Source organism: Fulvia fulva, chromosome 5 (genome assembly GCF_020509005.1).
Source record: "Fulvia fulva chromosome 5, complete sequence".
Taxonomy (NCBI): domain Eukaryota; kingdom Fungi; phylum Ascomycota; class Dothideomycetes; order Mycosphaerellales; family Mycosphaerellaceae; genus Fulvia; species Fulvia fulva.
In genome coordinates this window covers 5210670-5236278 of record NC_063016.1, presented here as the reverse complement: position 1 = coordinate 5236278, position 25609 = coordinate 5210670, and the positions used below count along the sequence as shown (strand labels likewise).

General features: G+C 55.2%; 8 protein-coding genes across 8 annotated transcripts; 5 read left to right on the top strand and 3 right to left on the bottom strand.

The window, feature by feature from the left end:
- Window positions 1-155: 155 nt before the first annotated feature.
- On the bottom strand, window positions 156-5086 carry CLAFUR5_06529 (uncharacterized protein; the record flags this gene model as incomplete). The annotated part of the gene is made up of 2 exons (XM_047905677.1): window positions 156-1033; window positions 1084-5086. 2 exons carry the CDS (start codon window positions 5084-5086, stop codon window positions 156-158), a joined length of 4881 nt encoding a protein of 1626 aa, XP_047762638.1.
- A 3049-nt stretch (window positions 5087-8135) lies between these two features.
- CLAFUR5_06528 (ERAD-associated E3 ubiquitin-protein ligase doa10) lies at window positions 8136-13550 on the top strand (the record flags this gene model as incomplete). Its single annotated transcript, XM_047905676.1, has 1 exon — window positions 8136-13550. The coding sequence occupies one exon, from the start codon at window positions 8136-8138 to the stop codon at window positions 13548-13550; it is 5415 nt and encodes a 1804-aa protein (XP_047762684.1).
- A 232-nt stretch (window positions 13551-13782) lies between these two features.
- Window positions 13783-14244, bottom strand: CLAFUR5_06527 (uncharacterized protein; the record flags this gene model as incomplete). The annotated part of the gene is made up of 1 exon (XM_047905675.1): window positions 13783-14244. One exon carries the CDS (start codon window positions 14242-14244, stop codon window positions 13783-13785), a length of 462 nt encoding a protein of 153 aa, XP_047762162.1.
- A 611-nt stretch (window positions 14245-14855) lies between these two features.
- On the top strand, window positions 14856-16465 carry CLAFUR5_06526 (Homoserine O-acetyltransferase; the record flags this gene model as incomplete). Its single annotated transcript, XM_047905674.1, has 2 exons — window positions 14856-14907; window positions 14970-16465. 2 exons carry the CDS (start codon window positions 14856-14858, stop codon window positions 16463-16465), a joined length of 1548 nt encoding a protein of 515 aa, XP_047762163.1.
- A 269-nt stretch (window positions 16466-16734) lies between these two features.
- On the top strand, window positions 16735-17247 carry CLAFUR5_06525 (uncharacterized protein; the record flags this gene model as incomplete). Its single annotated transcript, XM_047905673.1, has 1 exon — window positions 16735-17247. The coding sequence occupies one exon, from the start codon at window positions 16735-16737 to the stop codon at window positions 17245-17247; it is 513 nt and encodes a 170-aa protein (XP_047762164.1).
- A 1117-nt stretch (window positions 17248-18364) lies between these two features.
- Window positions 18365-18900, top strand: CLAFUR5_06524 (uncharacterized protein; the record flags this gene model as incomplete). The annotated part of the gene is made up of 2 exons (XM_047905672.1): window positions 18365-18548; window positions 18596-18900. The coding sequence occupies 2 exons, from the start codon at window positions 18365-18367 to the stop codon at window positions 18898-18900; spliced, it is 489 nt and encodes a 162-aa protein (XP_047762165.1).
- Window positions 18901-19555: 655 nt separating this feature from the next.
- Window positions 19556-20748, bottom strand: CLAFUR5_06523 (uncharacterized protein; the record flags this gene model as incomplete). Its single annotated transcript, XM_047905671.1, has 4 exons — window positions 19556-19827; window positions 19891-20358; window positions 20420-20519; window positions 20575-20748. The coding sequence occupies 4 exons, from the start codon at window positions 20746-20748 to the stop codon at window positions 19556-19558; spliced, it is 1014 nt and encodes a 337-aa protein (XP_047762166.1).
- Window positions 20749-22193: 1445 nt separating this feature from the next.
- Window positions 22194-25553, top strand: CLAFUR5_06522 (Cell division control protein 4; the record flags this gene model as incomplete). The annotated part of the gene is made up of 1 exon (XM_047905670.1): window positions 22194-25553. The coding sequence occupies one exon, from the start codon at window positions 22194-22196 to the stop codon at window positions 25551-25553; it is 3360 nt and encodes a 1119-aa protein (XP_047762167.1).
- Window positions 25554-25609: the final 56 nt, after the last annotated feature.

The window sequence follows — 25609 nt, the reverse complement described above, 5'->3', positions numbered from 1 at the left end:
ATGTAACGGTTGATTGAGAAGAACCGTTCGATGGTGGGGTTGTTCCGTTTGACTGGCTCCTCTTTTGGTTCAGCGGACTGCTGGTCTGCCTCGTCTCCCACAACGTCCCATCGAATCGTGGTGGTTTGAGACAGATTTCGGCCTTCGCGGCTCACCTAGAGCTCATCGTGCGACCTGGTGACCTGGCTGGCGGCTGAGCTGACGCTGCTGGCTGCCTCGTTCGCGACCGAGCTAGCGGCACTGGCGGCATCTCCTAGGGCGGAGCTCACTTGAGCAGCTGCATCGCCTGCATACCTGCTGGCGTGAACGCCAAACTCGGATAGGCGGCTGTTTGCGCTGGCGACGGCAGCAGAAAGTTGACTTTGGACACCTTCAAGATATGTCTGCTCTTCTCCATAGATAGCTTTGCTGACTGATGCACTGGCTGCAGACGCTTGCTGCTCAGCCCGGGAGGCAATCGAGCTGTACACACTAGCTGCGGCACTCGATGCGCTGGAACCGACAGAAGCCGCAGTACCAGTCGGACCGGTACCGTAGATGGCAGCGTAGATCGCAGACGATGCGGACGCACCTATCGCCGTGAAGCTTGCCTGTGCTGCCTGTACATAATTGCTGTCTTTGCCGTAGACAGCTTGGCTCACCTGAGAGGCGGCGTCGCTGACCATGCTAGCGGCAGCCTCGGTCGCTTGCTCGATCGTGCCCTTGGTGGTACCGTAGACCTGGGTGCTAGCGGCATCGACGGCTTGGTTCAGCTGACCTTGCATCTGCTCGAGAATGCCAGGAACCTGTGTTGGTGGTACAAAGACGGCCGAGACTGCAGAGTACGCCTCACCTGCATAACTCGAGGCTTGCGAAGCCAGCGCAGGCGCAGCCGTCGAGTATGCGGATTGAAGTCTGCTGTAGATGCTGGCGGCGAAGTCGGGCTCTTTGCCGACGACCAGCTCGTCGAAGACACTCTGTACGGCGTCCCATTGGGCTGCGGCTGCTACTGTGGCCTGCGCAGCATACTCGTTGGCACGGCTGGCGATAGAATCTGTATATATCTTAGCATCGACCTCGCGATCCGCGATCACCCAAACATACCTGTGAATGGCAATGGAGCGCCGTAAACTTGCTGGCTTGCCTTCGAGATAAGGGCATCCCAATTCGCCGAAGCACGAGATGCAATGGACTCAGCGGTCTGTGATGCCTGTGATGCGACCGACTCGACGCCGGTGGGCTGCTGGCCAAGTACCGCAGCTGAAATATCCGAGGATGCACGAGCAAGCTTCGACTGCGCGATAGCTACGCCATCCGCTAGTTGTCCGTTGAGGTTATCCATCATCGAAGGGTCAATCGACTTGAGTCCCTGTGCTTCGGCGGCCTTTTCTGCATATCCTACCAAAACCGAGTACCTACTGCGCGCTTCAGCCACAGCACTGCTATAGCCAGCATTGGCGCCGGATAGCGCGCTCTCGATACTCGCTAAAGCACCAGTAGCCGTTGGAGTTGGTGAGACGAGGCTTGATGCCGCCTCAACGAATTCTGAATAACGTCCGTGAGCAGCACCAAGAGCTTGGTAATATGCTTTCTGTGCTGATGCCAGATACTGCTGTTGGACTGGAGTGGGCTCAGCACCAACGAGGCTTCTCGCGCTGGCGTATTGGACGGAGGCGGCGCTGACACCCTCAGCAAGACGAGCAGACGCGACAGAAGAAATGCTGTCGTACGCCTTCTGAGTCGTCGCGATGCCAGCATCATGGAGCTTTGAGCTGGCGGCTGCCACAGCTGCGGAGTAAGCAGATTCTGCTGAGGAATACATCTGCTGGTGGACAGGCTCTGGTTTGCCAGAGACTTGTTCAGAGACGCGCGACTTGACTGCATCGTAATGGCGCAACGCTTCCTTGGTTGCAGAATCGTAAGCAGAGCTTGCATGTGCGAGTGGCGCTGCGACGACTGGTGTACCGTAGATGGCATAAGATGCAGCTGTAATTGCAGACGAGTATTGCTTTTCCATCTCAGCACTGCCGCTCTTTGCTGCCTTTTGGCCGTCCAGCCAGAGACTGCTTGCAGATACGACAGCGTTGTCATACTGTGCGGAAGCCTGAAGCAGAGCGGATTGGTATGCAGAGCTTGCTGCCGCCAGTGGGGCAGCAGTCACAGGAGTTCCGTAGATAGCGTGCGACGCGGCAGTAAACGCAGAGTTGTACTGCTCCTTGGCCAGGCTGCTGCCACTTTGCACAGCATTTGGTTGCGTGCCATAGATCGCGCTACTGGCAGCAGCCAATGCAGATTGGTACTGCTCGCTAGCAAGGCTAGTGACGCTCTCTGCAGTGCCTTTTGTGGCTGTAGCACCTGCAAGACCGCTGTGGATGGCATCCTGCACGATCTGTGTAAGAGCATTTACGTTGTCCCCAGCCACGCTGGCCATGGACTGAATGCTGGCGCTATAGCTGTCATCAGTGTCGACAATGTCGTCGTCGAGAATAGGCTCACGCGCTTCGACGATCACCTGGGCCATAGCTCCACCCCAAACCTTCTTGGTTGCTTGACTCGCGATCGAGTCAGCGGCGTCGGCGATCTCTTCAGAGTCAGGAACGGCCGAAGCTATCGAGCTGGATGCCGATGAGATGCTTGACGAAGCTGCACTGGCAAGGGAGGAAGCGCTGGAAGATGCCTGTGATGCGATTGGTGGAGCACCAGTTGCGCTCTTGACGATCGATGAACCACTGCTGGACACGTCACTGGCTGCCGATTTGGCGTTCTCCTTCTGGGAGGAAAGGATGCTGGAGAGCTTCGCAGCAGCACTCTTGGTGGACGGCGTGCCAGCGACTTGCGAAGACAAGCTTGATGCAGCATCTGTCAGACTGTCGGAAAGGCCGGATTCTGTTCCAATGATCTTCTCAGAAGCCTTGCTTGCGGCACTCTCGACAGAACCAGTAGATGATCCGATGACTTTGTCTGACAAGCTAGATGCATATTCGACGACCACAGTCGGCTGCTCGCCTCCAACGACATTCTCCGAAGCGGCGCTGGCAGCGCTCTTCAATGATGCCGCAACGTCGTCCGATAAGCTCGATGCCGTCTCGGAAGCTCTGCTTGCGGCGGATTCGACAGATCCAGTAGAAGACCCAACGACCTGCTCAGACAGGCTCGATGCTTTGCTTGCAACCTTGCTTGAGGCAGATTCGACAGAGCCCGTGGAGGACCCGATGACTTGCTCGGAAGCGCTGGAACTAAGCTTCGAGGCCTGCTCGGCGATAACGGAAGTCGCACTTTCAATGTTGCCCTGCTCAGGCTCTTCACCCATGACCGCTTGCGAAGCTTGAGCGGCCTTCTCGACGACCTGATCCTTGGCCTTGCGGACGGGAGCTGGGATGTACTTGGTGCTGAAGTCATCACTGTCATCGGCAGCGTCAATCTTCCACTTGCCCACCTCCTTAAGACGGACAAGCTCTTTGGCGGCATCTTCCGCAATCGCCATTGCGCGCTGTTCAATGTCTTCGCTGGTGGCTTTGGCAGCGACGATACCAGCATGAGCGTGAGCGTCTTTCTCGACATCATCGCGCCATGCCTGAGTAGCTTTCTTCAAGTCGTTGTATTTGGCCCATTCCTTGTGTGGTAGCGACGACGAGGCGTACTTGCGACCAATCTCAGAGAGGCGGATCTCGCGAATGCTGTCAATGGTCTCAAGTGTGGACTGCAATGCTTTCTCCACTAGAGACACCGTCTCTGCTTGGTGCGACTGCTTCCACTCGCGGACAGCCTGCGCACGTTGCTTCACATTTTGCCCAGCAGCGCGAAGACCTTGCACGAGGTCTTCTTTGGCCTCCTCGACTTGCTCAGTGGTAGCGTCTTCTGGGACGCGACCAACAAGCTGTCGGATGTTGGCTTTCACGCTGTTGATGGCGGCTTCGGCGGTCTGCTCCAGTTGCACAACCAAAGCCTCGCCAAGGCTATGACCACTCGAGACCTGACGATCCGAGATCTCCTTGATGCGCTCCTTGAGATCATCAGCTCCCTCTTGCACGGCAGTACCCGAGATTGTCTCCCAGCTCTTGAGATCCTCCTGAAATTGAGCCTTGGGGTCGGGCGTGGCATCGACGATCGAGGAGGAGGCAGAAGATGCGGCGGCGCTTGCAGCAGACGATGGGCTTGCAGTGGCTTCTTTCAGGGTCGAGGAGAGCGAAGAGGCAGAGGATGAGGCGTGGACTGAGGCTTTCGACAGCTTCGACGAGGTCTCCATGCTGTTGATCTCGGCTTCCAGCTTCTTGCCGTCCTTATAGCGGCCAAGACGCTCGGTGATGCGCAGTAGTTGTGGCTCGACATTCTCGCCATACAGAATGGCGAGTCTTGGCCAGATCTGACGAGACCAGAATGTCCACACAGTATTACCAACGAACTGAGCTTGCGGCAGAGCAGTGTGAACGGCGAATGCAGACCCCTGTCGGTAAAGCTTCTCGGCGAGTGGACGAGTCTTGCGGTACACAGGCTCGAGCTCAATCTCCCAGATATCGCTGGCAGAAGACACTATTGGCTCGTAGTACGGCTTGACGGTGTCCTGGGCCTTCTTGACGTGGGGTGCGAGGATGGTCTGGTACTGCTGGCCGGCTTGCTCCTGGATCACATCTAACGAAGGCTTGATGGACTTTTTCCACTGCTGCTGACCGACTTCCTGGGCTTGAGCGACTCTCGGTGCACCATACTGAGTGTAGACGGCTGATGCAGGCTTGTAGACCTTATCGTTGGCCTGATCGATGTATGGCTGCACCTTCTCCACGTACGGTGCCGCATACTGGTCATAGTATGGCTGTGTGTAGGGCGTGACGTATTCCCTGAACTGCAGATACGGCTTGCATATCTGCGGTGATGTGTCTTTCAGGTCTCGTGATGACTGCGGACATCTCAGTGCAAAGGTGATGATGGCGTACCACACTCCAGCTCTGAGCAGCTGAGAAGCCAGCCAGCCCGTGTATGTGCTACTCTTCACCGTCTTCTTCTTGTTGGGGCGCGGATTCCGCGATCTGGGAGTGTCGGGCTCGCCGTGTATTCTGCCGTTCATCTTGTCGCTCTTCCGGGAGCTGCTGTGGGTGTCTGGGCCGGCCATGATGCGGCGTGGGAATGATTATTGTACTTTGGCTGGTAGCCGCGAGCTCTAGCGCGTCACGGCCGAGCTTCCAGTCCTCCTCCAGCCGATCTCCACCAAGGCTGGCCGGTGTTGGCAGTTGCTGACGCCTGACTCGAGGCAAGCGGCAATGGCTGTCACGACTCAGTGCTGCCGCTGTACCTGACGCAGGAGCAAGGAGGCCGATGGTCGCAATCACGTTCCGGAAGGGAATGGTTGTAGATGGTTGCTACTTTTCTCGATGTGCAAGCAGATGTGCGAGTCTGGTGAACTTCAAGGTTGCGCACAGATGCGTTCGCGCCCCAGCGAAGCTGTCAAGGACAGGGTTGGAAACCTTGAATTGCTGCTGCACTCTTGCGTCACCGATCAACCGTCAAAGATGAACGTGTGGCGCGTGTCATCATTCACTTTCAATGTGCACTTGAATGCTCAACAGGTAACCTCGATAACAAAGGAGTTGTGCAGGAGTTGTAAAAATACTGTGACAACTGGCCTTATCGAACTACAATCATAAGAATGGTAGCAACACCTCTACACCCATGCTCACCACCGAGACATTTTTAGTCGCCCTCCATCTTTCACATGTCAAGTAGAACTATCCCGAGGCAGCCATGTACAATCTTGGGAACGATCATCCAGCCCGTCATAAGCGCGATGAGTGATTCATACGTTCCACGACCAGGATGCAACAGGCGCAAGCCCTTCAATGTCTGAGGCGCTATAGCGACAGTTGTTTGTGTGCTCGGTCTGGCCTGGATTACAAGTATCGTAAGGGAATTGGAAAGCGTCTTTGGTCCGGACGAGAATGATTCGATGTTGATCATCAACGCCTTCGTCTGGATCTATGGTCTCAACATCGCCATACGACCATTGCAAGGAGGAGTTAGGACTCTTTTGCATGAGCAATGCTCAGTAGAGGGACAGTCTTAAGTTGCCGCGTGGCAGAGCACCATCATTGCCAACGGGGCATTCAGCGGGTGTCTCCTGGCCTCGGTATCTTTCGGTCGGCATACAACAGGGTCGCCAGCAGCAATATCGAGCTTCCAAGGCCTGGTCATGGTAGTATCTGCGGCCATGTTAGTCTGTTCGATGGTCACCATTCTGTGGCCTTACAAGCCGTCAAACTCTGAGGGCTATCGCCCCACAGCTACTGTATGGCGGTCTGTCCTCTCTATACCAAACGCTTGCCGGCGCAACTGGGAATGCTTCCAGTCGATGCCGAAGATCGTTCAAATCGCGCTAGAGGTGCAATTCTTCTCTTGGATGGCGTTGTTCCCTGCATTGTACTACCAAACAGCGTCAGTGGAGAGCTTGTCCTAGCCGTGACCGTAGTCGCTGAAAAGTTCTGTAGCGATCGTGTTCGCGTGTCCGCGAGCACTCCAACACACAGCGCACGGAGCGGCTTCGAAGACGTCGACGAAGGCGCAAAGGGCGCGTGGGAAGCGATGCCGACTGCAGCAGTCATGATGCTGACTACGATGTTTCTCCCAGCCTGCGCGAGTTGGAGCAACAAGAGCAGCTCCAGGCAGGCACTCGGCGGACTGGTCGATGTCTGGCTGATGGGACTCGTACTCTTCGCAGTGTTGATGGCGGCCACTGTGGTCGCACGGTCTAAAGCGCAGGCGATCTGGATATTTGCACTTGTTGGGGTACCGAGGGCGTTGACGACGTGGATTCTATTTGCGTTGATCGGGCGAGAGGTAAGGAAATGTCGACATGCAGGCACACTGAATAGCCTGCACAATGCTGCGATTTCTGCGCCGCAGATTCTGGCGGCAGCCATGTGCGCTGTCTTGTTTACGGTGGCCAAGCATTTCCACGTGCAGAATGAGACCGTGAGCGCGATGCTGTTGGCAAGCGTTGCCAGTCTTGTAGCGGCGTGGAGGGCGACGGAGCTACGATCGAGTGTGCTCCATCAGGACCAGGACTTCTTAGAGACATTCGCTCGAGTTGAACTTGACAGTGACTTGGATTCTCCGGATGCGGATGGCGGCTCTCCTGTAGATCTAGTCCCCTCACTTATCGCATGTTTATAACCATACAAGTACTCAAGATCCTGGTGGGTTGAATGTCAGCTCAGATATCCGAAGATACATTGTAGACGGTATGCAACGAGCAGAGACATGCATGCAACTTCCATTGCTACTTCGTTTCCCTCTCGATGGAGCACACGCGTTGAAGAAGTTACCTCGGTCACATCGTGGTCTAAGTGGCACGATTGGGTACGTGTAGACTAGGAGGTAGTCTATAGGCTACCCCCATTATCAGACCGGGTGGGTTGCACAAGCCATGAAATTTTCATGGAAGCTAGCTTGCACCCCACGGGTCTGACAGCTAAACGCGCTTTTCGGGGTTGCCTACAAAGTTAGCTACTAAAACGACCTTTGAGTCGCTTCGGGGCGCATCTAACTGCTCGCAATCCAATCATTTATATTTTATATAAGCTATGTTTGTATATTAAGCATTGCCCGGGCGACAGCCAAGGACAACTTTCATACACATCTAATGTACCGTTGTCGATATACTTGCGAAACAGAGCTGTTTTGAAGGGTATCTCGTAAGCGGCTGCAGGCAAGGTTGGCGCGTTTGGCCGTCAGGCGCTTCGCAACGTCGCTTCGCCTTCGCCATCAAATATCGAACGAATATTGAAGGGACTTTGGAACAAGCGCCTGATAAAGGAGGTATGTCTATAGGCTAGAATGGTGTGGTGTTTGTTCTCGGCAGCCGGAGTTGCAAGGATTCCAAATTGCATCATGCAGGATCCAACCGCGACACTTTCAATTGTTTAGTTGCTCCTGCTACTTGTCCCACTTCGTCTCTTTCACTACCACAACTCAGGCGCAACTCTATCGCCGTAACTACTAAGCCCATTCTGCAGACCGCGGCGCATAAACATAGCGACATCAAACAGCTGCACGCGACACCCGCTGACGACAATCCGATGACGACCTAGAGAAGCACCACCACGGCCCTGGTGGCACATGGGCCATTTCCTTATTCACCAAGCGCAATCCCATCATATCTACCGACCATGGACGACCCTCTGGACACCCATCCGGACAAGCTATTCACCTCCGCTCCGCCCGATAGCATGAACGAGCCCGATAGCATGAACGAGCCCGATAGCATGAACAAGCCCGATATCATGAATGAGCCTGATATCATGAACGACCCCGACTTCGCACCGCCTCCGCCGCAACGACGAGATACTGCTGCATCTTCCACAGTCGGAGGAGAGACATGCCGCATATGTCGCAGCGAAGGCACGCCGGACGAGCCTCTGTTCTACCCATGCAAATGCAGCGGCAGTATCAAGTTCGTCCACCAGGAATGCCTGATGGAGTGGCTCTCGCACTCCCACAAGAAGCACTGCGAGCTATGCAAGACACCTTTTCGCTTCACCAAGCTCTACGATGCGAACATGCCTAAGAGCCTGCCATGGCACGTGTTCATCGGACGAGCATGTCTGCATCTGGCGACCATGTTCATAAGAGGTTGTAGAGGTCTACTCGTGGCGACTGTTTGGCTGGTCATTCTGCCATACCTCATCCGCTGGGCTTGGAGGTGGATGTTCTGGGCTGCTGATGCCGGTTGGGCAAGACAAGCGTATTTGGACAAGATGCGGGAAGCACAGGCGGCGCAGACCAATAGCATGGACATGATGAGCGATTCCGTCAATAGCACGGACTCCATGACATTGGCTGGATCGCTGGTAGGTGTCTTTGAACAATTCTGGAATACACAATCTGCGTCAGGTGCAGGCGAAGGCACGTTGCAAGGAAAGACGATGCAGTTGGTGAAGGGTGCTCTGACATCTGCATTTAAGAACGCCACGTTGACAACCAACGGTACGAACGCCTCGGACTACTGGCCGCCAACAGATGGCTCGATACTGTCCTCATGGATGTACATATCCGAGACCACGTCGAATACACACGTCAATCGCGTTATCTTGGACATATTCGAGGGACAACTGATCACATGTGTGGTGATCATGGGATTTATCTTGGTCTTCTTGATCCGCGAATGGGTGGTACAACAGCAGCCGCTCGTCAACCTGAATGCGAACAATGGCCAGGGAGAGCGCGAGCGGCTTCAGCGCGAGCAAGAACGACTTCAAAGACAAGCCGAGCTGCTGGAGCAGGCGCGTCTGCGGCTCTTGGCTTTACAAAATGAAGCCCAAGCGCTTCACAATGCGCATGAGACAGGTCAATACGTTCCCCGGATCAAGTTTGGCGGTCTGGACGCGCTGGAAATTTTGGTAGATAATGCAACAGAACATCTGCGCGATTGCTTCAGTCAATATGACGACGCAGCGTACAATAGGTTCGTACGTCAGGCAACCCTGGTGATGTGGCAGATACGCGCAGCGGAGACTAGCGGAGTCGACGTCTCAGAGATCGCAGACAAAGTATATGCAAAACTTGCTACTTTGGCAGCGCCGGAGCGCCAAGCTTGGGAAGAGATTCTGGTGTCTGAATTGAAGACTGCAGGAGTTACAGATGCACAGGCGGTCGACGCGACGAGCACTGCGACGAACACATCTGATTTGCACACCGAGGCCGACGGGTCATCGCCCACACCAACAGTGGACCTTTCTTCTCCACGCCCACAGATGCCTCATCGGGACACATCGTCGCGTGCTAACCACATTCAACGAGTTCTCGCAGAAGCCGACCATGCGTTGGCTTCGCAAGACCGCTGCAGTGCAAGCCCGTTGTCACCTGCGAGTACGGCTGTGGAACCTCCAACAGAAACCGCTAGTATCGGCAGTGCATCATCGACAGAAGGTAGCTGGCTCCAACTTGGGCCTCCCAATGAAAATGCTGGGTCTGCGGAGTCTGGCGAGATCGAAGACGACTACGAGATATTTCAATACGACTATGACGAGATACCAATCACCAATGCCGGCCCAGACGCCAGGATAAACATCAAGCGGAGCGGCAGACGCAATGGTCGTCCCGTCGTGCCCGAGCCAAAGGCAGGAGAGGGAAAGATCGTGAGCACAGAGGAGTTGGAGCGAAGGTTAGGGCAGGAGTCTGCACCAGCCGAAAGCAATGCACCACCAAGAACATCAGGACAGGCCGCTGCACCAGATCTTGCCTTGGCTGGACGTACCGACAATCCCTTTCACCCTGATGGCATGGTTCAGGAGCGTGAAAGAACTGAAGAGGATGATGTCGTGGCAGGTTTGGGCAGTGCTACTGCTGAGGACAGTGTAGACGACGAGATGGCCTCTTCGCTGAATGTTTTGGGAGGGAGTCATTCCAGCTTGGACGGGACTGCGGAGCCAGCTAGGGAGGATGATAGCCCCAACGCAGAAGAACCTGCGCATCCTCATCAAGTCATAGCAAACCCCACGCTCTTTCAACGTCTCGCCGATTGGTTCTGGGGGGATATCCAGCCTCAAGCGGCGCCGGAACCAGTACCGCTACCCAACGAAGAATTGGTTGATGATCATATCGACAACGACGCAGCGCCATTCGTCCCCGTCAATCATGATCACAATGATGCTGGAAATGCTCTCCTACTCGACGAGCCAGCAGAAAACGACCTGGAAGTGGTAGCAGCGGCACAGCAAGCAGGCCTGGATGCTGAGGCCATCGAGGAGGCAGAAGATTTGGAGGGCGTTTTTGAGCTCATCGGACTACAAGGACCTCTGATCGGACTCTTCCAAACATCATGTTTCTGCTGCGTTCTGGTCACTGGCTCTGTTCTTGGTGCTGTCGGTCTGCCATACGTATGGGGCAAGCTTGTCCTGTCGTTCGTGGGTGCACCGATGACTTTCCTCATCACGACCCCTTTGCAGGTGGCAGCTTTCGTGACCGACCTGGTTGTGGATGTCACATTGTTCATCGCAGGCTGGTTCGCGATCGTTGCTGCCATGCTGAACAATCTCGTCCTTACTACTTTACAGCTCTGGCTACCAAAAGTGGCTGATTACAATGTCACCGACTGGATCTCGGAAAAGGCAGCTTCCACTGCTTGGACAGCGGGTCGCCGACTTCAGAGCATGTTCATGTCATCCGGACAAGCAAACGTTGCGAACGCGCCAGGCTGGCACTGGGCGCTTCTTACAGGATCCGTCCACGCCCACTCATCTCTCAAGACCATCGAGCAAGAGGTCAATGCTGTGCTGAACTATATCGGGAGTGTCATCACATCGTTTGCTGAGCTCCTGTCGACTGGTTCTGCATCGATGATTTGGCAGCAGTGCATGGATGTGTTGGCTCAAATATCTGGAATGCCTGCCAGGCTTCTGGCTGGGGTTGAGGTAGCACAAGAATACCTTCAACCACTACTCGATATCTTCAGCGGGCTTCGGAAGGGTGCCTTGACGCTTCGCCACGAGCACGTCCCTTTGGACCCATCTCTGGTCTTTTGGAGTAACTCAGATCGGGGCCTGGCTATTTGTGCAGGTTACGGCGCGCTGGCAGTCATCGCTGCTGTGTACGTCGCCATCGATAAGCCAATTACCTCGTCACAAGCTGGGCAGAAGACTGAGAAGGTCATTCGCGATACTCTTCGACAGGCTGGTGGCGTCCTGAAAGTCATTCTCATCATCAGCATAGAGATGTTGGTTTTTCCACTCTACTGCGGGATGCTACTCGACCTTGCCTTCCTGCCATTGTTCCAGCATGAGTCCGCCGCCACCCGATGGGCATTTGCGGTGCGATCGCCATACCTCTTCTGCTTCGTGCACTGGTTTGTGGGTACTTGCTACATGTTCCACTTCGCACTATTCGTCGGCATGTGTCGCAAGATTCTGCGCAAAGGTGTCCTGTGGTTCATTCGAGATCCCGATGATCCGACCTTCCACCCAGTCAGGGACGTATTGGAGCGGAACATCACCACGCAGCTGCGTAAGATTGCGTTCAGCGCGCTTGTGTATGGCGCTCTGGTCATACTGTGCCTCGGAGGTGCTATCTGGTCTATTGAACGACTGTTCAGAGGCATATTCCCGATTCACTGGGTGTCGACCGAGCCCATACTGGAGTTCCCACTTGACCTGTTCCTATACATGTTCGTAACTCCCTTGCTCATCCGACAGCTGGAAGTGTCGAAGGTTGTCAGTACAATGTACTCTTGGTGGCTCAAGCATTGCGCGAGAGCGCTACGCTTATCGCACTTTCTATTCGACGAGCGTCGCAGGGATGAGGAAGGCAGACATATCCGACAAACATGGACAGACTTGCTGCTCATGAGGAAGGCGGCTCCTGAAGCAACGATGCCGCCAACCGAGAGTAAATCAACTGAGGAGTCCACATCGTCGACAATCCAATTCAGGAAAGACGGGAAGTATGTACTCACCCCCTGCAACGACTCTTATCGGCCTCCAAAGCCAGGCGAGGCATTCATTCACTCCGAGGCTGACGATGTTTACATCGTGGACAAAGATGGCAAGAAGAACGATCATTTCTCAAAGATCTACGTCCCACCTCACTTCCGACTCCGCATATCACTCTTCATGGTCTGCCTTTGGCTGTTCTCAGCTTTCACGGGCATCTGCGTCACGCTCATGCCACTAGCTCTCGGCCGTCACATCTTCCACTCATCTTTACCGGAAGGGGTACGAGTCAATGACATATATGCGTACTCTGTCGGCGTCTACATTCTCGGCGCTGCACTCTTCGCAGCGCTCAAGGGCCCGGTCGCCGCGAAATACGTGCGCGATAAGGCGACAGCGATTGACATGAAAGCATGGCTTGCCTCAGCGAAGCATTATGGGTTGCGCGCGCTGAAGTGCGTGTACCTTTATGGCTTTCTGTTGGTTCTCCCCCTCGCGATTGCCACATTGCTGCACTTCTATGTCATCGTCCCGCTGCACACCTACATGGATGCCTCTTTCCAGCCAATCCTGGACGCAGCAGCCGACGACGGTACCAGCATCTCATCGCACATGAACCAGACTGTTGCCGACCTGAGCACGACCCAGGCTGCACGGCATCTACCGAAACTCACCGATCATGTCATCCACATTGTCTCCGACTACGCCCTATCGCTCCTCTACCTCCGCATCGCAGCGCGCTACATCATAACAGCACCAGCCTCCCGCGCGGCCGAAGCTGTCCGCATCATCACAGCAGACGGATACCTCAACCCCAACATCGGCTTGGCGACACGTTTCTTCATCCTCCCTACAACCCTCGTCGCTATCCTTCTCCTGTGCACCCCCCTCGGACTCGCGCAAGCATTCATCGCGACAATGTCTTACACGCAGGTTGCTGTCGACGATGTTTTGAAGACGTTAATCTATCGATACTCGTACCCGTTAGCGGCGGGATGCGTCATGCTTATCTTTGGGATTGCGGAGCTGGCGAATGCTACGAGTCGGTGGAGGGCGAGGATTAGAGATGAGGTGTATTTGGTTGGGGAGAGGTTGCATAATTTTGGCGAGAAGAGGCCGCCGAGTGGGAGTAAGAGTGTGGTGAGGAAGGAGAAGTGAGTAGATGCGGGTGCGGATGCGTTTAGTTCTTGCGTTGGAATGGGATTAGCGGTGGCGCTGGGTTGGGGGTTGTTGCATTGCATTGTATTGCATTGGCGTAGATACCACTTGTGACAGTCAGTCATTCGATGGAAGTGCGTGCCATGACGGCCGGTTGTCCTACATGTAGTCTAGCATAGATGAAAGCAGAAAGCAGAACATGAATGCTGAAGATAGGTACCACGCAGCTTGATCACTGCACGTCCGCAACGACCACAAGTTCCTTCTCCAGAATGCCGTTTGTGAGGTAATTCTTGCGCGCCTGATGGTCGACTTCAGAATTCACTATCGCGACATCTTGCTGCGTGCCATGGACTGACATCACATCGTCCTTTCGTGGTTCCGTAGCATCGGAATGCTTCAACTCCGGCGTCACCATCACCGGCACTACCGGGACAGTATGCACCGGTGCCTTGGCTCTCTCGACCACGTGAGACTGCACTCGACCCAGTGCATGCTCCTCATCGTTCTCCCCGTCAAAGTCCGGCGTGATCGCCTCGTCTTCGTCGTCGCTGCTCTCAGTCTCTTCCCACTCTGCATCGTGCTGGAGGTCGCTCCAATGCAGAATTTGGGCTGGCTCTGTGGCGTGGGAGGCCTGGGGTCTGGGGGTTTCTTCTCCTTGTTCCTCGACGGAGCCGATGTCGAGTTCGTCCATTAAGGCTACGGCGTATCAGCTGAGTATCTGCGCTCAAAAGCCCTGGGCACGAAGATGTACTAGTTGGCGCGGGGGAGGACTGGGATGTAGCGGCGGGTGCGTTCAAGGGTTGGGCGTGGCATGGCTGGGGATGTGCGTTGAGGTGCGGCGTGCGGACTGGTGGGGAGTAATGGACGGTGCTGCCACGCTGTCGATCACGGCTACGAGGAACGATGGGGAGTGCGACGGCGAAGACAGTCGGGAGGAGGAGACCGGAACGCCCCGCCACCATCGATCCGCGATTCGTTCACCCTCTGCCGGCGCTTTGTACAGCGTCGTGAGCGTGTCAGCTCCGCACGCATCTGCCGCAACACAGCATCGAATAGCTTGATGGCAGATGTGTTGTGCATCCCGGTGAGAGTTGCATGGGAGCTCACCTTCTGCTTTGGCGCTTAGCGGCGATGACACCATTGAGCTTGTGAAGCTTCGGCTTTCCCGTGGCATATAGAAGACCACAAGTATGCCGTGCATGACAGGTGCTTGCCTCCGATGACCGCCATTCTCTAGAAACGCCCTCTTCGCCTGACAGCTCGCACACATCAGCTCATGCTGCATTACAATCGCACTGAAAGATGACGACTGCCCCCAATGGACTGGTTCACGCCGCCGACACCCACAAATTCAGTCAGTGACTTTCTCCGGGATTGCATATGGCATGGCACGAGCATGAGCTGACCATTTCGCAGAGCGCATCAAGCCCGACGACCAAACAGAGAATCCTTTCGTGAAGCTCATCCCGAACCAAGACATCGCCATCGTCCCTTCCTTCGCCCTCGAATCCGGCACCGTACTACACAATGTCCCAGTCGCATACAAAACCTATGGCACCCTATCCCCCGAGCGCGACAATGCTATGGTCATATGCCACGCCTTGACAGGCAGCGCAGATGTGAAGGACTGGTGGGGACCGTTGGTCGGAGGACCGGGCAAGAATGGGGAAGAGTCGCGCGCATTTGACATGTCCCGGTTCTTCATCGTTTGCATGAATAGCCCCGGCAGTCCATATGGTAGTGCCAGCCCGGTCACAGCAAAAGATGGCAACCCCGACAATGGCAACTACGGACCAGAGTTTCCCTTGACAACCATCCGCGACGATGTGAACCTGTTCAGGGTGATCCTCGACGATCTTGGCGTAAAGCAGATCGCAGCGGTCGTGGGAGGCTCCATGGGCGGCATGCTGGTGCTGGAGTTCGCATACTTTGGCAAGCACTACGTCAAGACCATCATCCCGATCGCGACGTCTGCGAGATACAGTGCGTGGGGCATCAGCTGGGGTGAAGCGCAGCGTCAAAGCATCTACAGCGACCCCAAGTACGACGATGGGTACTACCCATACGATGACCCGCCAAAGAGTGGCCTGGGAGCAGCACGCATGCAGGCTTTGCTCACATATCGCAGCCGTGACTCGTTCGAGACTCGATTCGGTCGACACCACCAGGATCCCGCGCAGAAGAAGCAGAATATCAACGACCAGCAGCGACCTCTAGATGCCAACAGCGAGCACTTCGCAACTCACAACGAAGGCCACCGGACTGCCGGATCGCCCAGACCTCCCTCTCGTGCTGGGTCCATCAGCAGCAGCTCTCCAAAGCAGCCGTCCACCATCTCAGTCAAGGATCCGCAGTTCTCTGGCTGCACGGATGTCGAAGTCGAGACCAAGCCGAGTCGCAACCCCAACAGGAACAAGATCCCTACCTATTATTCAGCGCAATCGTATCTGCGATATCAGGGCGAGAAGTTCATCGGTCGCTTCGACGCCAACTGCTACATTGCCATCACCCGCAAGCTGGACACACATGATGTGTCCCGCGGCCGCACGGACAAGAGCGAACCCGGCTCGCCGACCCCCGAAGAAGTGAGAGAAGCGCTCGGTCTGATTGAGCAGCCGACTCTGGTGCTCGGCATCCAGTCTGATGGACTCTTCCACTACGTTGAACAGCAAGAGCTGGCTGCGGCGATCCCTAACAGCGAGCTGAAGACTATTGACAGTCCAGATGGCCACGATGGCTTCTTGCTAGAATTCAAGCAGGTCAACGGTTTCCTCCGTGACTTTATGAAGCGCGAGCTGGGACACATCATGTCGCGTGAGCCGGTCAACTGGCCGCCGAAGGAAGAAGAGACGTCCGAAGCGAAGGCTAGCGTATTTGGCGAAGCTGAGGTCGAAGATATCACAGCATGGTGATGTATTGACTGTTTCTGGACCATGCCACAATTTTTAGATCCGACTTCTCCGGTGCAGTGTGACCTCCATCGTCACGAACACTTCGCGCGATCATGAAGCGAAATTTAGCGGAGAAACAAGTATCATTTTACCGAAGCACCACCTCCCGCCGATCATGTAGCGCTTGTCACTACTTCACTTCACGTTGTTTGACACCCATCTCGCATATACCTCTCATTTCAAGGTTGGCATCCACTTCTCCAGCCTCTTCACCCTGGTCACTCACCACCATGCTCCTCATCCTCCCCTTCCTCTCCACCCTCACCCTCGTCCTCGCCACCCCTCACCCTTATCCTCCCACCCCCCTCCCCTGGCACCAAACCACCCACATCATCGCCTTCGGCGACTCCTACACCTACATCCAAGGCCTCCACGGCCGCCAAAACTACAGCTTCATCGGCGACCAACAAAACTTCTCCTTCAACGCCTCCACCCTCCTCTCCAACCGCATCGTCCAGAACCAAACCGCCACAGCAGAAGGCGGGCCCAACTGGCTCGAGTTCTTGACGGGATGTGGTGTCCGTCGCGGCTTGACGGATCCGCGGAAGTGTACCAGGCAGCTGTGGGATTTCGCGTTTGCGGATGCGGATATTAGTGCGGAATACGCTGAGACGCCGTTGCATCATGAGTTTACGGTCAGTTTTGTTAGGCAGGTTGAGCAGTTCCGATTATACGGTAGCCCTGTGCTGGGGGGATATCGTGGAGAAGGAGGGGACTTTGGTGGTGGTGTGGATTGGGATTAATGATATCAACGACTCTGCCAACTTAGATCTCGACTTTCCGGCGTTTTACGACATACTGATTGGAAGGATGCTGGAGGCTGTTGAGGAAGTGTATGAATTGGGATATGAGAATTTCCTCTTTGTGAATTTGCCGCCACTGGATCGTAGTCCGGGGAACGTGGATAGGGTGCAGCAGGGACGGGATGCGAGGCCGAATGGGACTATGGTGGAGTGGTGGAATGGGGCGCTGGAGAGAAGGGTGGGGGAGTTTGAGAGGGGGTGTAGGGGTGTGAGGGCGAGGGTGTTTGATGCTAATGGGGTTTTGAATCGGGTTTTGGATCAGCCGGGGGAGGTATGGGCTGAGGAATGTTACGGGGTATTGTAAGTTGAATCCATTCACACTGTGCTGGGTGTGTCTGGGATGTTCAGGTTTAGACTGATTGACTGGTTTGCTTAGGCCCTGCTTACAACCAGCCGTACATCAATGAGGATCCTGCGGGCTATGGATGCTTGCCGTTGGAAGACTACTTGTGAGTCACCGATCTGGAGGGGGCGCTGGGGCTACGGGTATGTGTGTGCTAATGTTTACGTTGTAGTTGGTTCAGTTCTGGGCATTTGACGAGTCGTGTGCATGAGATTATTGCGGGAGCGGTGAGGGCGTTCTTGGGGAAAGTCGGGTGATCGGTGGGATCCCAAGCTGATGGTGACAAGAGAGCGACTTGGTGGCAGATTTGAAGCACAATCTGTAGGGCGGTGGTGCACATGTTCGTCGCTGGAGTGTAGGTAAAGGGAGCAGATACTACCAAGAAGGCTCTCATTCTAAGAGCTGTAACACGACCAAGACTCTGGCTATGTTCAATGACCTTGCACCAGGTACACGTAGAGCTCAATGTAGTGCTAACACCACAGGCAGCAGACTCGGAGTCTACCGTGGTCATTCAAGTGAATGATCCCCGATCCTTCCACTCAACACAGACCCGCTCCCTCCATGTGAATAACCAACCCGAGAACGCAGGGTCCTTCCTCAACACCTACACTCCACATCCCACGACATAATACTCTGCAAAATTCCAAGACTTCCTTTCCCATCGCAACCAAATACCACATCCACCTCGCCCCCTCACCAAGACTCGACTTGATGCACAACCCGCAATCCGAGGAGATGTCAATCGACCCAGTCCTCCTCGCCCTAGACGCGCGCGCGGCAGAAGAGAGTGCAAATACTGTCATCGCACCAAGTACGGATGAAGATAAGCTAAATGCTCTCGAGGCTCTTCTTCCCGGCGTGAGGGAGTACCTCCTCGACTCGGGGGACGGCCGTGGTATTGGGTCGAGAATCGTGGATAGCGGTGGCGAACAATTTGCCCAGGAGGACATGCGCGCCAGGACAGAACCACAGGATTCGGATTCGGTTTTTCTCCTAGCGTCGAGAAGCAGGCCAATGGTGGATACCCAAACGGCGTAGTCGAGTCGAGGCAGCGCGAAGGGACTGGCTTTGCTCCGTCCTCCGTAGACCAGAGCAGACCGAACAGGCATCGCAGGGAGGAGGACAGAGAGAATGCATTCAACCAAGAGAAGGATTCCAGCGACGAGCGAATCCATTTCGAGATGGAAGATGTCGAGGGGAAAGACCCAGCAAGAACCGAGTATCTAGCCTGGCTTTCCAAACAGTGAAAACCTCTTGGACTACTCGTCCAAGTACCATCGGCAGAGCCCAGACAGACCCTCATAGACTCTATAAAACACGCCACTGCCATTTCCCTTTCTTCACCTCCGAGGTCGAGATACGTGAGTGCAGTTGCACAATCCCATGCGGCATTCCAGTATTTCTAGCCGTGAAGAAAATGTGTGCTACGGTGGACCGTGCGCTAACGTCGATGATCTCAATATAATACGCTGGGTACTTCTTGCAGACTGTCTGGAGATGCGCTCTATACTCCAGGCAGGTCCTAGACTACGTGCGCGCAAGGTGGAAACGCTTGGAAGCTGGGAGCGGTGTAGCTCCAGATGGACGTGTTCCAGGCACGTTCGTGGATGGCTGCGATGATATTCGTCTGGAGTGTTTCGAGATATGTTTTCTGAATGCCCGTCTACGGACAATGTTGGCTCATCGTAGGTGTCTACGATGGGCATGGCTATTGTGGACCTGAGGAATGATGGAGGTCGCAGAGTAGGATCTTAATTGAAGAAGGCCTTGTGGTAGTGTCCTGTAGCGGGTGAGACTACCAGTGATCCACCGGGGAATCCTACCCGGCTGTCGAACACATCAGGGCATCTCGGCTTGCTATCCCGATGCAACAACCTGCCCAACAGCATTGACAGGTACAATCTACACCTGCTGCACAGAAACCTGTACATGAGCATTATCATGCCGCTGCGCGCTTTCCGACTGCGATCTATCGAGCCCAAGACTATGAATCGAGCACCCGAGAGTGTTCTTCTGATCCAGCGCGCGAAGGTACGAAATCTCATCACAGTCCAGATCGAAATTTGGGGGAGTCGCAGTGCTGTCTCCAAAGCCTACTCCTAGCTTCTGTCTTCGTTCTGAATCCGAGTTTGTGGGCTTTGTGATCCAGTGCAGCACGCTGCTGGCGATGAGAGCTTGGTAAGTTATGTCAGTAGATGTATGATTTGTAGTATTCTGCTGTGGGTGCTAGCGCTCACCATCCACTTTGCAGGCTAGACAGCAGAGCCATGCTGGCTCACCGTCGAAGAGTAGGAATGATATTCGAACGCCTAGACTTGAGAGGAGGTCTATCAATGATCCGATAAAGGTTCGACGAACCAGTCCTTCAAGTGGCAGAAGTAGACCCTTGCCCGTCAGGCGAAGCATCACCAGTGGGACGAGGAATCGCAGTGTCAGGTACACCTGGGACAGAACTTCGATGGCCAGCAATGGGTACAAAGCGTGATCTTTGATGCCGATGAGACAGACGGTCTCGGCAGAGTCCTCCATGGTGCGATAGGCAATAGCTAATACGGTGACTCCGGCGTATGGGACCATGATGAGCAGCACACTGGCAACGTACTCGATAGTCTTGTGCCGCGGGTTGACTGGCCAGCTGATGATGTGTGCGCGCTCGATGAGGAACAGGAAATCCGAGCCCTTGGAGATGCTGTGTAATGTGAGGCCTTTGAAGGGTTGTCAGCTTTGTCGTCTTGTTTGCAATGTCGCTGGAATTCCTCTTATTACATGATATGATTGTGGCACTGCAGACTCCCAAGTCATCGTCGTGGTTGATGTGTAGCAGGACAGTTACCACGAGGATGAAGAAGAAGCTCGTCGCATAGCTCTGTCGTTCACATCAGTCGTGATGAGAGCAATTGAAGACGTTCGCTGCGACTCACAAAGAGCAGTAGGCTGGTGGCGATTGTATGGCTCTTCGACTGCGCATGTCGCCACCGTTGCCAGAAAAATACGGCGATCAGGGAGAGTGCGACGAGCGAGATATTGAGCGAGATGATGTCGCCTGTCGACACAAATTGGTACCTGGCCAGATTGCTGTTGTCAACAATGGCCATGGTCTTGAGCAAGACGGAAACGTTGCTGATGCAGAGCGGGCAAGTGACGCAGATATTGCAGCACTGATAGCTATTTGTACTGACGGTCCAGGAGTGAGCTCAGCATAGCCCAGCGTGTAGGACGCGTCTCCGCACTCGATATGGTTCATCGATACCTGACAACAAGGTGTGAATTCGGAACAACACCGGGCAAGGTTCAGACGACGACGACGACCGATTCGTCGTTCGCATGTTCATACAGCATGCGAGGCAGCGATTCGGATCGATCGACAAAGAGTGCTGGGCATCGCGGGCGTGTTGAAACACTGTGAATGGTTGTTTGACAGCTTTGAGCAGGACGATAGAAGCCAGATGAGATGGGTGCTGACCTGCTGGTTTCGCGTTGTTGATCCTGGGACCCAGGGCTGTGGTGAGTTTTTCGAAGATTCGACGCTGGAGGCTACCACACATGGCACATGCCAAATGAAGTACAATCGATGGCCTACAGTGGTCAGTTCTGTTGTGTAATGCTGCTTCGTCTGGTCTCTGAAGCTGTCACGTAGTCGGTCTCGGACAGCGAGGGCAGGTTGATGTGCGAAAAGCAGTCTGTACACTCACTCTACACATCAAGAAGGACGCGAGGTGGGAGTGGGTCAACCCAAGGCACATGGCATTGAGCTCGCAGGTGGCTCATCTCCGTGGGTTCAGAGACACGTTCCTGATGACAAAGGGTACCAGATTTGGGCAGGTGCCTCTCCAAGGTGAGTGTCGTCGTCGTTTCAGCAGGAGAGACCGCCAAGTGCCTGCTGCGGACGCTCGTGGAATGCTCGTGAGGATGTAGCTTGACGAAGAGCTCCATAGGCGCTGTCGAGGAGTAGACGTTGTTTGTGCCGGTTGTAGTTGAAGAGAGGGTGCCAGCAAGAACGATTGGCCGCCTCATGAGAATAGAAAGGCGGCAACGGCGAAGCGCACGGGACCCGCCCCTCGCTTTAGTTCTACCTGAGTCTTGGTCTGCGAACTAACGCTTGCCGAGCACCACCACCAGCACCACTTCACCACACACTCACACTCACACTCACACCCACACCCACACCCACACCCACACGGCCACTCAGTACTGTTGGCGTGTTGCTGGAACACGACAGCATGTCCAGCGTGTCGACCTCGAGGGCAGCAGCGTAGCAACACTCGGCGCCCGTTGCGTCAGTCATCGCCGTGCCGACAGCAAGGAAGGGCCGTCCGCTCGCCTCGAATACCACCAACGGGCACACCCAACATCGCCCACCAGGGAGCCGCCCGACTGCCAGGCACACAACAGCAGCACGACACAACAACACTCGACACATCACGCGGGCCTTGTTCACGTCCGCGTTCGCTGCAGCACCAGCGCGGCCCGCACACAAACATCTCCACGCCTCCGCTGTCAAGCACCACACGCGGCGGCAACGGAAGGTCAACGTCAGGACATGGACCCTATGAGCATCGGCTTGGGCCTGACTACACAACAGCAACCTCGTTACTCCATTCTGTCCACCGCCCCGGCCTCTCCCACCGAAGACGAGGTGGACCACCACGACACCCGGCACTCGGAAACAACCACCACCACAAACACCACCATGATGGCTCCCAAAGACTCGACCATGGCACAGCTGTCGTTCGGCCCTGCAACCCAGCAGACCGTCACTACAGTCACGACCACCACGACCGTCTCGCTGCCGCCGCTAGTTATGAAGCCTCCGCGAGACTTGTACGACCGAGACCCGAAGCAATACCCGCTCGCCTTCACACCGACACCGGGCAATATCAAACGCTTCGCCTTCGATCTCAACGGCCGGCCAACTACCTTCCACGAAGCCGAAGACCCCGAAGAGACTGTGCGGAAGTATCACGAGCTGCAGGCTAAGATCTGGAAGAGCAAGGGCTCCATTCGGCAGGAGCAGACACTACAGGACGGATACCATACACCTGTCCGTGACTTCTCTATGCCGCAGCCGAGCAACAAACCCCAAAATTTACGCTCATCTCACGCTCTCAAGCGTACCGCCACTCCGCCGTCGATAGCAGAGGCGGCTGAGCTTGCGAGCTTACAGCGGAGAACAAAGAAACAGCGCTCCCAGCTGCACAGATCCCACTCGGAACTGAGCGAGCAGCCATCTTTGAATGAGAGGGCAGCTTCGAGGTCGTATCCAGCACCGATGAATGCTTCGCACCAGACTCCAATCACGCCGGACACAGAAAACATGGGTGCTATCCCACGAACAGTCCCAAACAGGCCAGCCGGGTCCAGGAGTCGAGCAAATGTTCGGCCTTCGCACTCTCGTGTGCAGGAATTGCAAGACGATAGTTATGACCTTCACATGGCAGACAGCGAATCGCAGGACGAGGATGCGCAGGTCGAGACGGCCTTTCCCGCACCGAACAACGCCAAGAAGAGAAGCTTTGGTGAGCTGACTGCCATCGAGAGAGCGAGTCAACATATCGCAGCCACTGCAACACCACCTATCGTTGAGGAAGACCTGGATCCGGTTCAACAAGCTCCAGCATCTCATCGACACAACTTGCCTGGACTCTTCACAAGCTCGCAGCAGGATGCCAGTTTACCTAGTCCCAGTCTCTCGCCCATCACAGCTGCTGCCAATCTTGCCTCTCGGCAGAATGCCTTCGACTTATCCTTTGCTGATCACAACGAGGAGGATGGTAGCGTGGTGTCTGGCCTTGATCTCGACGAGGACAGCAAGACACAAAGTGCCAAGTCATTGGACTCGCAGTCATCTAAGAGATCAACCAACGCCGCTCCACCGTACAGCTTCACTCATGGGGTTCCACCGTCGAACCCTGCGTCCGCATCGAGTCCCACCATGATGGACATACCAACCATGGTAGATGCCTTCGATGGCATGCCCGAGCCCATGCAAGCCTACCTTGTGTACCAGTTCCTACGCCGATGCCCCAAGACCACATTGCAGATGGTGGCCAACGTTGTCAACCCTGCGCTCAAATGTGACCCTTTCAATGTCCTGCCACCCGAACTCAGCCTGAACATAACCAGATTCCTCGATGCCCAGAGCATGTGCCGTGCAGCGCAAGTGTCGAAGCGCTGGCGGAAGCTCATCAACTCCGATGAAATCGCCTGGAGAAACCTCCTCGAGCGGGACGACTTCGTCTTGCCAAATGGCGAGATTGCGCGGGCAGTTCGTGAAGGATGGGGGTGGCAACACGGTGTAGACGGCTTCGAGCAAGACATGAGCAAAGCACGACACAGCATGTCTCCCGAGATCGCCGACTCGACCCTAGTGAGTGACGATGAGCTTACTGCATCGTCGTCTGTCACAACGAGGACAATGAAGAAGAAGTCCCTTGTGAGGTCATCGGCCTCCAAGAAGACCAAGCGTCGCTCAGCGATCGGATCATCATCTATCACGAAGCCCACAGCGACATCGAACGTCAAGTGGCTGAAGCTCATGAGCACTGCCAAGGGAGCCAACGCTTTCGCGCAAGCAGCCACTCAAGCTGTGCCGCATCCGTCAAATGGTCTGGACAGTCTGCGTAACATGCACCTGTTCAAGTCACTCTACCAGCGACACTATCTCATCCGTCAGGCATGGATGGACGAGGAGAAGCAGCCGCAGCACCTGGCTTTTCGAGCTCACCATCGGCATGTGGTTACGTGCCTGCTGTTCGACAGTGACAAGATCTTGACTGGCAGCGACGACACGAAGATTAATGTTTACGATACGAAGACTGGCGCCTTGCGCAACCGGCTCGAGGGCCATGAGGGTGGGGTTTGGGCGCTGCAGTATGATGGCAATATGTTGGTATCGGGCTCCACTGACCGCAGCGTACGAATTTGGGACATCAAATCTGGTCGCTGTCTGCAAGTCTTCCAGGGACATACCTCCACCGTGCGGTGCTTGGTGATCCTTCAGCCTGTGCAGGTCGATACAGAAGCTGACGGAACTCCGATCATGATGCCCAAGGAGCCACTGATCATTACCGGTTCGCGCGACTCCACTCTGCGCGTATGGAAGCTGCCCAAATCCGACGATCGACAGATCTTCCAGGCTGGTCCGCCGGCGAACGACCGTGATAACCCGTACTTCCTGCGCACACTCTCGGGACACCATAACTCGGTTCGAGCGATCGCAGCCCACGGTGATACCCTGGTATCGGGTTCTTACGACTGCACTGTTCGCGTGTGGAAGATCTCGAACGGTGATCTCGTTCATCGCCTCCAAGGACATCAGCAAAAGGTGTACAGTGTTGTATTAGACCACGCCCGCAGTCGCTGCATCTCTGGATCAATGGACAATCTCGTCAAGGTATGGGACTTGCAAACAGGCTCGTGTCTCTTCAATCTCGAAGGACACACGTCTCTAGTCGGTCTATTGGACCTGAGCCATGATCGACTCGTTTCTGCCGCAGCCGACAGCACCCTTCGAATCTGGGACCCGGAGAATGGTACATGCAAGTCGACGCTTTCAGCACACACTGGTGCCATTACATGCTTCCAACACGACGGACAGAAGGTCATCTCTGGATCAGACAGGACACTGAAGATGTGGAACGTCAAGAACGGCGAGTGCGTTCGAGACTTGCTTACTGACTTGAGTGGGGTGTGGCAAGTACGATTTGATGAGCGTCGTTGTGTCGCTGCAGTACAGCGCGACTCCCTGACTTACATCGAAGTGCTCGACTTTGGAGCTGCTCGTGACGGTGTCCCTTCGGACGAGCTTGGTCGGCGTACCGTGGTGGATTGCCGCGGACGAGAAATCGAGGACGTGGCCACCAGCCCAGTCGATCAAGACCCGGCCGACCCAGCAGCTTGAAGATCGAGGTCTTCATCACTGGTACACTTCTCACAAACTGCCAGCTTGTGGCACCG